The following is a 12897-nucleotide window of genomic DNA, read 5'->3' as shown; positions in this document are numbered from 1 at the left end:
GAATCCGACCAAGCCACCCCAGCACTGCACATCCAGGCTGAGGCGATTGCTGGTCGCAGTATAATACCAGTATGTGTGTATATACTTTTTAGGATATTTTCCAGCTTCCTATCAGCTGGTTCCTTGAGGGCGGCCGTATCAGGAGACGGTAACGCCACTTGTTTTGATAAGCGTGTGAGCGCCTTATCTACCCTAGGGGGTGTTTCCCAACGCGCCCTAACCTCTGGCGGGAAAGGGTATAATGCCAATAATTTTTTAGAAATTAGCAGTTTTTTATCGGGGGAAACCCACGCTTCATCACACACCTCATTTAATTCATCTGATTCAGGAAAAACTACGGGTAGTTTTTTCACACCCCACATAATACCCTTTTTTGTGGTACTTGTAGTATCAGAAATGTTCAAAACCTCCTTCATTGCCGTGATCATGTAACGTGTGGCCCTACTGGAAAATACGTTTGTTTCCTCACCGTCGACACTGGAGTCAGTGTCTGTGTCGACCATCTGAGGTAACGGGCGCTTTAGAGCCCCTGACGGTGTTTGAGACGCCTGTACAGGTATTAACTGATTTGCCGGCTGTCTCATGTCGTCAACAGTCTTTTGTAAAGTGCTGACACTATCACGTAATTCCTTCCATAAGACCATCCAGTCAGGTGTCGACTCCCTAGGGGGTGACATCACTAATACAGGCAATTGCTCCGCCTCCATACCATTTTCCTCCTCATACATGTCGACACAACGTACCGACACACAGCACACACACAGGGAATGCTCTGATAGAGGACAGGACCCCACTAGCCCTTTGGGGAGACAGAGGGAGAGTTTGCCAGCACACACCAGAGCGCTATATATATACAGGGATAACCTTATATAAGTGTTTCTCCCTGATATAGCTGCTGTATATATTTATCTGCCAAATTAGTGCCCCCCCTCTCTTGTTTTACCCTGTTTCTGTAGTGCAGGACTGCAGGGGAGAGTCAGGGAGCTTCCCTCCAACGGAGCTGTGAGGAAAAAATGGCGCCAGTGTGCTGAGGAGATAGGCTCCGCCCCCTTCTCGGCGGCCTTTCTCCCGCTTTATTATGGAAAAATTGGCAGGGGTTAAATGCATCCATATAGCCCAGGAGCTATATGTGATGTATTTTTTGCCATATAAGGTGTTTTTATTGCGTCTCAGGGCGCCCCCCCCCAGCGCCCTGCACCCTCAGTGACCGGAGTGTGAAGTGTGCTGAGAGCAATGGCGCACAGCTGCGGTGCTGTGCGCTGCCTTATTGAAGACAGGACGTCTTCTGCCGCCGATTTTCCGGACCTCTTCAGTCTTCTGGCTCTGTAAGGGGGCCGGCGGCGCGGCTCTGGGACCCATCCATGGCTGGGCCTGTGATCGTCCCTCTGGAGCTAATGTCCAGTAGCCTAAGAAGCCCAATCCACTCTGCACGCAGGTGAGTTCGCTTCTTCTCCCCTTAGTCCCTCGGTGCAGTGAGCCTGTTGCCAGCAGGTCTCACTGAAAATAAAAAACCTACTTTAAACTTTTACTCTAAGCAGCTCAGGAGAGCCCCTTAGTATGCACCCTTCTCGTTCGGGCACAAAAATCTAACTGGGGCTTGGAGGAGGGTCATAGGGGGAGGAGCCAGTGCACACCAGGTAGTCCTAAAGCTTTTACTTTTGTGCCCAGTCTCCTGCGGAGCCGCTATTCCCCATGGTCCTTTCGGAGTCACCAGCATCCACTAGGACGTCAGAGAAACAAAGTTTACACAGTACTAGCTAGCTTTCAGGAACTGACTAACCAACAAAGATTCAGCAGCATCTGCCTAACCTGAGAAGAGGGTTTATATAGCAGGTGCTGTCCACGCCCCACTCAGACCTCACAGACTGTGAGCACAAAAACCAGCACTGGATCCCCTGCCGTGCACAGAGCCTGTAACTACTGCACAGCAAAAGACCCGAACCGGAGTATCAGCTACGCTCAGGTTACTCCGCTAGCACTTGTCTCCCGGTTGCCATGACGACGTGGCAGCACAGAGCAGGAGACCCTAACAGCTGGCCCCGAAAGTACTCGACCTGACTTTTTAATACACGTTTTGCTACTTTGCCAATATTGATGACTCCAGAGTGCCTTCTTACATGGATTTGTCCTCATGTTCTAATACTTATTTTCCTTTTGGAGAATGTCTTCCTCCTGTACCTTGTTATATTTGAAAGTTTCTATAATGTTCCCCCATTCTTTACTTTGCTCCAAAATATACATATTAAGATCTTTCAGCCTCTCCTGGCAAGTTTTGTGATGTAGGCCATGCTCCATTTTAGTTGCCCTGCTTTGTACACACTCTGTTGTATTTATATCCTTCTGAAAAAATGGACTCCATACCTGAAAACAGTATTATAGATGAAGTTGTACCAATGACCTATACAGTGGCATTATTATTAATTATTTCTTCCTGCTACTGATTCCTCTCCCTATGCAACCAAGAATCTGACTTGCCTTCCTCACTGCTTTGTTACATTGCTTACCTTTAAGTCACCTGAAATAGTGACACCGAGATCCCTTTCGTCCTCTGTAGTTTATATTATAGTACCCTTGATAGTATATTTAGCCTTTCGGTTTTTGAGACCCAAGTGCATGATTTTGCATTTTTGGCATTAAACTGTAGTTGCTACGTTCTTGAGCATTCCTCTAGTCTACCTAGATCATCAATCATGTGTTTCACCCCTCCTGGTGTGTCTACTCTATTGCATACTTTTGTGTCATCTGCAGAAAGTCATACTTCCCTTTGATACAATTTGCAATGTCTCTAACAAAGATATTAAAAAGCACTGGTCCAAGTACAAATCCCTGGGGTATACCACTTGTAACCTTTCCCTCCATTCACTGCATTCTACTTACCACAACTCTATCCTGTAATGAAGTTCTTATCCATTCAACCATTTTACAATCCAAACCCACGCTTTCAAGATTATTTAGCAGTCTGCGATGTGGGACTATGTCAAAAGCCTTACTAAAGTGCGGCCCCCCAATTCTCTTTCCGGCACAGGGCACCAAAACGTCTAGTTACGGCTCTGACCAACACCCCTTTAAGCTATTTTGGTATCCTTGGTTGTATACCATCTGGCCCTACTAAATTACCGAATTTTTATGAATGTTCTTACAACTTAACTGTGGCCCCTTCCCCTTGCTTTCTGCAGTGAATACTGAGCAAAAATAGATGATTTTCACAAATGGAAACCGTCGCTGCCCCCTCCCAGACTGCAGCAGTCAATCACAATGTTGCAGGACCCATTCGCGCACGCACAGAATGGGTCCTGCGCATGCGCAAAGTACAGAAAATCAGTACTTTGCGCCAATGGGTGCACCTCCAACCACATCTGTATCAGGCTCTACATGTTACTCAGTTTCAAACCCAATAATGTACAGTAGGGTTTGGTGGTAAGTGGCTGTACACAGAACACTGACTACACTTGTCCCCCTGAAAATGGATAGTATAGTGCACACAGGAAAGTCCTATTATTTCAGAGTGCATCTAGTAGACATTTATATAATGGATAGGAGTTGTTTTTAAAAAATACATATATATTTTTTGAGTCTATATTCCAAGATGGTGGTAAGCCTTTGATTTGCAAAACACTGTTGCAAAGAAGTAAGATTTATATTTATCCAACTCACTTGGGTTAATAGATTCCAAGGGTACCGTCACATTTGCTAGGGAAATAAGTGATCCTTTCTGAGGGCTTTCCTGCTGAGGTGGCAAGAAGAGGGGACTACCAGGAGCCACAGGCAAGGAACCATATGACGATGCAGAAACCATAGCTCCAATAGCATTTGGAGGCTTCACTGGTGGAAAGGTTGGAATGGTGCTTAGAGCAGCAGCAGAAGATGCAGGTTTGGCTGAGGCACTAAAAAGGAGAAACAGTAATATAAATAGGTCTCTCCACCTGGCTTCACAGCTGGCAGGTAAGCTAAACCTTGTCCTGCCAAACTTACCCCTTTGCTTCCTCCAGGAGCTGCTGTCCTAGAACCTCAAGCTCATGAAGTGCAATTCCTCCTGTAGGTGCTGACACTGCTGAAGATACTGTAGAAGAAGCATTGAACAAACCAGTATAGCTGGCAGGGGAGGAGTAGGAAGCAATAGTTGAGGTACCCATGGTTATCACTGGCTGTGACAACAATGGTGTGGCTTTTGAGGTTAGAGGATCTAGTGAAGATCCTGTGAAAAAATCAAGCTCTTGACTGTCCACCTGCATAAAAAAAAAAAAAAAAAGAGTCAAACCTAAGTATAGAGAAAGGGACGAGGATAGTCTATACATCTATAAATTATATTTATGTGACATGACAAAGATTTAGTACCTGGAATAAATCACCCTTGGAGTTTAAAGTCAATTCTGGTCCTACATTTGTTGGTGGATCATCTAGACCTGAAAAACATTAAAATAGAACTGAATACTGTAGACCTGCTTAATAGCAGAAGACCAGAAACATCATCTGTCTGTATTTTATTCTTGATAAAAGAGTCTCCTAATTTAGCTGGATACACCTGAGCAAGAAATAACGTGCTTGAAATGGTTTATAAAAGCCAAACCAACTAGACATACAGTTGGTGTACATTGTAGCACACTGTACCTGTTACAGCCCAGTGCTGTTCCTCTTTCCGGACTGGGGAGTCTTTCTCTGCTCTGGTGTTTCTAGCAAACTCTGGTCTGTATCTCAACACCAGAGCGCAGTGACACCTTAGGCAGGAAAGAGGAACTGCACGGGTTGTGAAAGGTGCAGGGTGCTAGAATGCACACACATAAAGTAATAAAAGCCATCTGAAACCATACCCCGTCTACAGCTTGAACTATATCCCCTTATGTCTATGAGCTCAAGTTTAGAATATTTGCTAATGAATATGAATAATACTTGCTCGACAAAATTAATTTCAAGTATTGTCTTAATATTGTCTGAGTTATATAAATGATTCGATGTTATAATAGGGGTGAACTATGCCTCCTTAATTATGTTATCCTATATAGCAAAATAATGGATTTAGAATAGAATGCTATGCTATATGGCAGTGATAGGGAATCTTTGGCACTCCAGCTGTTGTTGAACTACACATCCCAGCATGCCCTGCTACAGTTTTGCTATTTGGCCATGCTAAAACTGTAGCAGAGCATGCAGGGATGTGTAGTTCAACAACACCTGGAGTGCCAAAGGTTCCCTCTTTACAGCTATATGGGGCATACTATGTTGTGCCTGTGGCAGCCTGGCACTTTGTAGCTTTGACAAAAACCAATAATGAAACCAATGAAAAGGTATCAGTGAAACTGCGATTAACTTTTTTCAACAGTGAATTGAGACAAAGAAGAATGGCAAAGATGAGTTACCTAGATGCAGCAGCTCCTCATCCAGCAAACTCAGTGAGTTGGATGCACTGTTCATTTGAGTGACGGTGTGATCTGAATGAGATGTGCGAGTGTGGGAATGTGCTGGAATAAGTGGAGGAGGAGGAAGGATAGGAATAAGTGCTGGCGTTTGCTGTGCTAATGAAGGGAGTGGCTCTGGATCCACTGGAGGAATGGAAGGCTCAAATCCTGCTAAATCAATCAGAGTAGGTAGCTGGGTACTGGACTTTGTTCCTTCTGGATAAGGAGAATCAGCAATTAGATTGACAAAAGGCTCTGATATGATCATTACAGAGGTAAAATACACACATGAAGGTCTGTGGGTACACACTAGGCCAGAGGTTCCCAAACGCAGTCCTCAAGGCACCTCAACGGTCCTGGTTTTAAATGTATCTATGCTTGGCCACAAGTGACTTAATTAGCACTTTTGTCAATTTGATTTAACCATCTGTGCTGAGCATGGATATACCTAAAACCTGGACTGTTGGGGTGCTTGAGGACCGCGTTTGGGAACCTCTGCACTAGGCGATACATTCCATGACCGATATCGCATAGTGTTTCCCCTCCCCTTCCTGGCCGCCGGCAAGCGATATCGCACAGTGATGTCATGCCGCAGACTGGCCGAACATGCAGCTTCTGGCGATACTGTCAGATTGTACTGCATGTACAGCCAACAACGACCCCCAGGAGCACATATCAGGCATCGCTCGTAGCATACACACTGGGCGATATTGTAAACAATATCGATCAGGAGGTTAAAAGTGTGTATACATCTTAACACTGTTTTACAACCACCATTGGGTTTGAATAATGGAATTCTGACTTTTTTTCCTGTGATTTCAAATTCTGAATGACAGCTGTTTTCTGGGAATCATGTATTCCCTCCTGTTTGAGGCATCCCTCTACTACACTTTGTGCAGACAGCAAGATAATGGAAGACTCCAAAACCCAGGAAGGGAACAGCCACCTGAAAAATCTTTCGCCTAATAATCACATCAAATTATTTCTAAAAAAAGAAATGTATGGAGAAAAGACAGTGTGGCTTGCATGGCTGCTGAGAAACACTGGTTTACTGACTGCCCATAATAAACCAACTGCTCTTGTAAAGTGGTAACCATGAAAAAGTATAAACTATACTACAAACATAAAAACCTGATTGGATTCCGTAGAGAACTTCTGACCCTGCCTATGACCCACACACACTGAACTAAAATCCATAACAAAAATTTCAATTCTGTTTACACACATATATATATATATATATATATATGTATATGTATACATAAATATATATACACATACATATATATATATACACACACACACACACACACACACACACACACACACATATATATATATATATATATATATATATATATATATATATATATATGACACACGTAAATTGTTCTCAGTAAATTCAAGTAAATGCAGTAAGGCCCTTTGTCATTCTTCGCAGAACAGCAGGATGGATGCAGAAACTCCTGCTTTATGCATACAAATCCTTGCTATCGTCTAGAGTAAGAAACAAAAAACATAAAATATATGGAATACAGGCTTATATCACGAAGAAGAAAGTAGGAAGAGAGCTTGCCACATACGTGGATGTAATAGCCAACAGAAACATGTAAATCAGGCTACAGTTCTAAGGTGGAACCACGTGGAAAACACTGTAGGTAAAACGTCCACATCTTAAGATCCAGTATACAGTATGGAAAGTTAACGTTAGAAATCTCCCTTGATTGAGGAATGGTATGCATTCACTAACCTATAAGCTGAATACCAGACTTGAATGATAAAGACTCCAGTTTATGTTTTATAAAGACCTGATAGTTATCCCCGTAATTAACTGCAGCTCTAATTATCCCTTTAACAGAACAAAAAATTCTAGAGGCTCAAATATATTTCTCAGCAAAGAAATTGAATGTTAAACTATTTTGATCAATAAATTAATAAAAAAGTATATTGTTCTGTGTTATTTGATTTATTGGGCTTTCTTTATCTACTTTTATGACTTAGCTGAAAATCTGGACAACATTAAGGTCAGACTTATGCAGAAATACTAAAGGGGTTCATAAACTTTCTAACATCACTGTAGATGTCATGAAAAAGGAATCTATCAATAAACACCAGAAGCTAAAAATTGGTTTCCGTAGCGTAGAAGAGGATTTATGGTACATACCATTTAATTTGTTTCTGTCACTCACTTTGGGGGACACTGCCAACCAATGGGTCTAGAAGACTCTGTTCTAAATGAAAAACTGCCTTCTGCTCTCTACGCCCTTGGCATGCTTGGCAGTGTCCAAAGATAAAAAAGACCTTGCTCCCACTAGCCCTGTTTTGTCACTGATCAACATGCTGTCTCCATGTAAAAAGGCCAGAGTCAGGAGAATTCTCCCCATCTGCTGAATTCGCCCTCCTTCTCCCCTTTCTTCATTCAGGCAGCATGATGACAGTCAGATACATAGCAATGGACCAATGGTGTCTACGTGGAAGCCAGACCCTCGTAAGTAACCTTATGTTTTGACTTTGGGTGGAAATGGCCATTAAATAACACGTATTTTAGTACCATCGTACTAATCAACGTGTATGCTTTAGTATATTTCCCTAAATATACTTCCCTAAATATACAAATGTGTAAGGTAAATATAACCCCTACAAGTCTAACTTGTATGTATTTGGTATTACCAATGAAAATGAAGAACCTTCGCTGAATACATGGATTGATTTGTAAATTAAACATTTACTTGCTAAATAGAATTTTATGAGGAAACTATAGAGGCAATTTATCTAATTTTGGTGGCAAAATTAAATTCTGTAAAAGTAACGTGAAAAATGTTACGAAAACAGATGTTGTAACGTTGCAGACCTATTACAAATGGGAAAAGGTAGCAGTGAGCATTTTCTTCTCTATATTGCCATAAACCATGCTTAATTATGCTATATGTATTAAAGATTTTAAAAATATTCCCAAGTGAGGAGACGCTAGTTGCAACAATAACTGGGTTTCTGACATGGCGTATATATAAATACATATAGAAATGGAAAGGAATTATAATGACTGTGTAGCAGTGACCTCTACTGTCTTTGGTCTCTGGAAGGTCCATTTCCCCGTTGATGTCTTGACCTTCTACAACTTTCTTGTACATATTGATGGCACGAGATAAATTGTCACTAGCTTGAAGGATGTCCCCTGTATAAGTGACAGGATAAATAGCCATCAATGTAAACTTTTAGGAAATTAAATCTAATATGTCAAATATATTACAATGCTAAACAGATAAGTAAACCCAAACAAGAACAACATCATCATCATCCAAAACTCAATATGTAATAAGGAACACACTCCATCAATCAAGAGGAAGTCCAAAGATACACAGACAAAAAATATCTCCTACCCAGGCTGCTATCGTTATCCTCGGTCTCACTGGCCATTTTGAACAAGGTGAGTCTCTTGGCTTCGCATCTCTCAAACAGCTCCTAAAGGAAATTCAGAGGATTTGCCTAGTTACCTAGTTGATTTACTTGAAGGTTAAACCACACCCTCACATCCACATAAGACACTTATGTATCCAATGCTCACCAGAATGAAAAAATAAATATTGGATTTAACTTTTTTCCTCCAAAGGGCTGTATTTATATTTGTCTGTGTCTTGCAATACCATTATCCCCTTGTGAAACCTCCTTACCGACATAACCACCCAAGACTAATATTTGTGTACCTTACCAGCTCTAGTCTCCCACAACATCATTGCTAATGTCCACCACGTGATCCTATTTTAGCTGACAAACACTGGTGCTGCTAACCAAGAGCGCTACCATAGCACAATCCTATACCTCTTGAAGGCTGATTACTGATGACTTCTCCCAATGGTTGATAGACAGTCTTTTCAATTATTTGTGCATAGATTGCACATCTATAGGTATATGATGTTCTCCCCTTCAACTTCATCTGACCATGAAAATTGAACTCAGGCCAGAGAATAATTAGTGAGATTGCTGTATGTAACCCCATTTTGGTATAAATTTGATCAAATGCTCACATTGTTATAGAGCCCTCCAATTACCTGTGATAAATCTGATTCAAGTACTCTCTCATCTGGTTGTCGGCAGTACTGACTTGAGCATTGAGCCCTCTTCAGTAGATTTTCATTGGCTACACAACAGACAGCAGAGGTACTCTATCACTCTCTCATCTAGCTGATGACAGCACTGATTTGAGCAGTGAGCTCCTTTCAGTAATCATTTTGCCGTCACAATAGACAGCAGAGGTGCATTTACTTCTTCAAATCTGGTGGCAAGAATAGCAACCAGAACTATTACTTATCCTAATAAACCTTGTCTTTCCAACACTCTCTCATCTGGAATAGCCATGGGATTGATATTTAAAAAATAAGATTTTACTCACCGGTAAATCTATTTCTCGTAGTCCGTAGTGGATGCTGGGGACTCCGTAAGGACCATGGGGAATAGCGGCTCCGCAGGAGACTGGGCACAGCTAAGAAAGATTTAGGACTACCTGGTGTGCACTGGCCCCTCCCACTATGACCCTCCTCCAGACCTCAGTTAGGATACTGTGCCCGGAAGAGCTGACACAACAAGGAAGGATTTTGAATCCCGGGTAAGACTCATACCAGCCACACCAATCACACCGTACAACTCGTGATAGGATACCCAGTTAACAGTATGAACATAACAGAGCCTCTCAACAGATGGCTCAACAATAACCCTTTTAGTTAACGATAACTATATACAAGTATTGCAGACGGTCCGCACTTGGGACGGGCGCCCAGCATCCACTACGGACTACGAGAAATAGATTTACCGGTGAGTAAAATCTTATTTTCTCTGACGTCCTAGTGGATGCTGGGGACTCCGTAAGGACCATGGGGATTATACCAAAGCTCCCAAACGGGCGGGAGAGTGCGGATGACTCTGCAGCACCGAATGAGAGAACTCAAGGTCCTCCTCAGCCAGGGTATCAAATTTGTAGAATTTTTGCAAACGTGTTTGCCCCTGACCAAGTAGCAGCTCGGCAAAGTTGTAAAGCCGAGACCCCTCGGGCAGCCGCCCAAGAAGAGCCCACTTTCCTCGTGGAATGGGCTTTTACAGATTTAGGGTGCGGCAGTCCAGCCGCAGAATGTGCAAGTTGAATCGTGCTACAGATCCAGCGAGCAATCGTCTGCTTAGAAGCAGGAGCACCCAGCTTGTTGGGTGCATACAGGATAAATAGCGAGTCAGTCTTCCTGACTCCAGCTGTCCTGGAAACATATACTTTTCAGGGCCCTGACTACGTCCAGTAACTTGGTAACTCCAAGTCCCAAGTAGCCGCAGGCACCACAATAGGTTGGTTCACATGAAAAACTGATACCACCTTAGGAAGGAATTGGGAACGAGTCCTCAATTTCGCCTTTCCCATGTAAAATACAGACAAGGGCTTTTGTCAATTCTGATACACGCCTGGCCGACGCCAAGGCCCACAGAATGACCACTTTCCACGTGAGGTATTATAGCTCCACGGATTTAAGTGGCTCAACCCAATGCGACTTCAGGAAATCCAACACCACGTTGAGATCCCACGGTGCCACTGGAGGCACAAACGGGGGTTGACTATGCAGCACTCCCTTAACAAAAGTCTGAACTTCAGACAGTGAAGCCAGTTCCATTTTGGAAAAAAATCGATAGAGCCGAAATCTGGACCTTAATGGAACCCAATTGTAGGCCCATAGTCACCTCTGACTGTAGGAAGTGCAGAAATCGACCTAGCTGAAATTTCTCCTTTGGGGCCTTCCTGGCCTCACAGTACGCAACATATTTCCGCCATATGCGGTGATAATGGTTAGCGTTCACTTCTTTCCTAGCTTTAAATAGCGTAGGGATAACTTCCTCCGGAATTCCCTTTTCCTTCAGGATCCGGCGTTCAACCGCCCTGCCGTCCAACGCAGCCGCGGTACGTCTTGGAACAGACAGGCCCCCTGCTGCAGCAGGTCCTGTCTGAGCGGCAGAGGCCATGGGTCCTCTGAGATCATTTCTTGGAGTTCTGGTTACCAAGCTCTTCTTGGCCCACCCGGAACAATGAGTATAGTTCTTACTCCTCTCCTCCTTATTATTCTCATTACCCTGGGTAAGAGAGGCAGAGAAGGGAACACATACACCGACTGGTACACCCACGGTGTTACCAGAGCGTCCACAGCTATCGCCTGAGGGTCCTTGACCTGGCGCAATATCTTTGTAACTTTTAGTTGAGGCGGGACGCCATCATGTCCACCTGTGGCCTTTCCCAACGGTGTACAAGCATTTGGAAGACTTCTGGATGAAGTCCCCACTCTCCCGGGTGGAGGTCGTGTCTTCTGAGAAAGTCTGCTTCTCAGTTGTCCACTCCGGGAATGAACACTGCTGACAGTGCTAACACATGATTTTCCGCCCATCGGAGAATCCTTGTGGCTTCTGCCATCGCCATCCTGCTTCTTGTGCCGCCCTGTCGTTTACATGAGCGACCGCCGTGATGTTGTCTGACTGGATCAGCACCGGCCGGTGTTGAAGCAGGGGTCTAGCCTGACTTAGGGCATTGTAAATGGCCCTTAGTTCCAGAATATTTATGTGTAGGGAAGTCTCCTGACTTTTCCATAGCCTTGGAAGTTTCTTCCCTGTGTGACTGCCCCCCAGCCTCGAAGGCTGGCATCCGTGGTCACCAGGACCCAGTCCTGTATGCCGAATCTGCGGCCCCCTAGAAGATGAGCACTCTGCAGCCACCACAACAGCGACACCCTGGCCCTTGGAGACAGGGTTATCCGCCGATGCATCTGAAGATGCGACCGGGACCACATGTCCAACAGATCAAACTGGAAAATCCTTGTATGGGACCTGGCGAATGGAATTTCTTCGTAAGAAGCTACCATCCTTCCCAGGGCTCGCGTGCATTGATGCACCGACACCTGTATACGTATTAGGAGGTCTCTGTCTAGAGACGACAACTCCTTGGACTTCTCCTCCGGGAGAAACCCTTTTTATCCTGTTCTGTGTCCAGAACCATACTCAGGAACAGTAGACGCGTCGTAGGAACCAGCTGCGACTTTGGAATATTCAGAATCCAGCCGTGCTGTTGTAGCACTTCCCGAGATAGTGCTACTCCGCCGAACAACTGCTCCCTGGACCTCGCCTTTATAAGGAGATCGTCCAAGTACGGTATAATTTTTTCGGCCATTACCTTGGTAAATACCTCGGTGCCGGGGACAGACCAACGGCAACGTCTGGAATTGGTAATGACAATCCTGTACCACAATTTTGAGGTACTCCTGGTGAAGAGGGTAAATAGGGACATGCAGGTAAGCATCCTTGATGTCCAGTGATACCCTGAAATTCTCCAGGCTTGCAATAATCGCCCTTAGCGATTCCATTTCGAACTTGAACCTTCGTATATAAGTGTTCAAGGCTTTCAATTTTAGAATGGGTCTCACCGAACCGTCTGGTTTCGGTACCACAACATTTTGGAATAGTAACCCCGGCCTTGTTGAAGGAGGGG

General features: G+C 44.0%; 1 protein-coding gene across 4 annotated transcripts in view; it reads right to left on the bottom strand.

Moving 5' to 3' along the window:
- Nucleotides 1–12897, bottom strand: part of GGA3 (golgi associated, gamma adaptin ear containing, ARF binding protein 3) — a 213012-nt gene that overhangs the window by 109057 nt on the left and 91058 nt on the right. For all 4 annotated transcript variants that reach the window (XR_010243860.1, XM_063960640.1, XM_063960641.1 and 1 more), the window contains 6 exons: nucleotides 8774–8855; nucleotides 8452–8568; nucleotides 5355–5609; nucleotides 4336–4403; nucleotides 3973–4226; nucleotides 3655–3884 (listed from right to left, as the gene is read on the bottom strand). Coding sequence is in view for 3 of the 4 variants with exons in the window: in XM_063960640.1 (XP_063816710.1) it covers nucleotides 3655–3884; nucleotides 3973–4226; nucleotides 4336–4403; nucleotides 5355–5609; nucleotides 8452–8568; nucleotides 8774–8855 (1006 nt within the window). In the remaining variant the exon portion in view is untranslated. The remainder of the gene's footprint in view (nucleotides 1–3654; nucleotides 3885–3972; nucleotides 4227–4335; nucleotides 4404–5354; nucleotides 5610–8451; nucleotides 8569–8773; nucleotides 8856–12897) is intronic.

Source organism: Pseudophryne corroboree, chromosome 3 (genome assembly GCF_028390025.1).
Source record: "Pseudophryne corroboree isolate aPseCor3 chromosome 3, aPseCor3.hap2, whole genome shotgun sequence".
In the NCBI taxonomy this organism is placed as follows: Eukaryota; Metazoa; Chordata; class Amphibia; order Anura; family Myobatrachidae; genus Pseudophryne; species Pseudophryne corroboree.
This window is presented reverse-complemented; position numbering and strand designations above follow the sequence as displayed.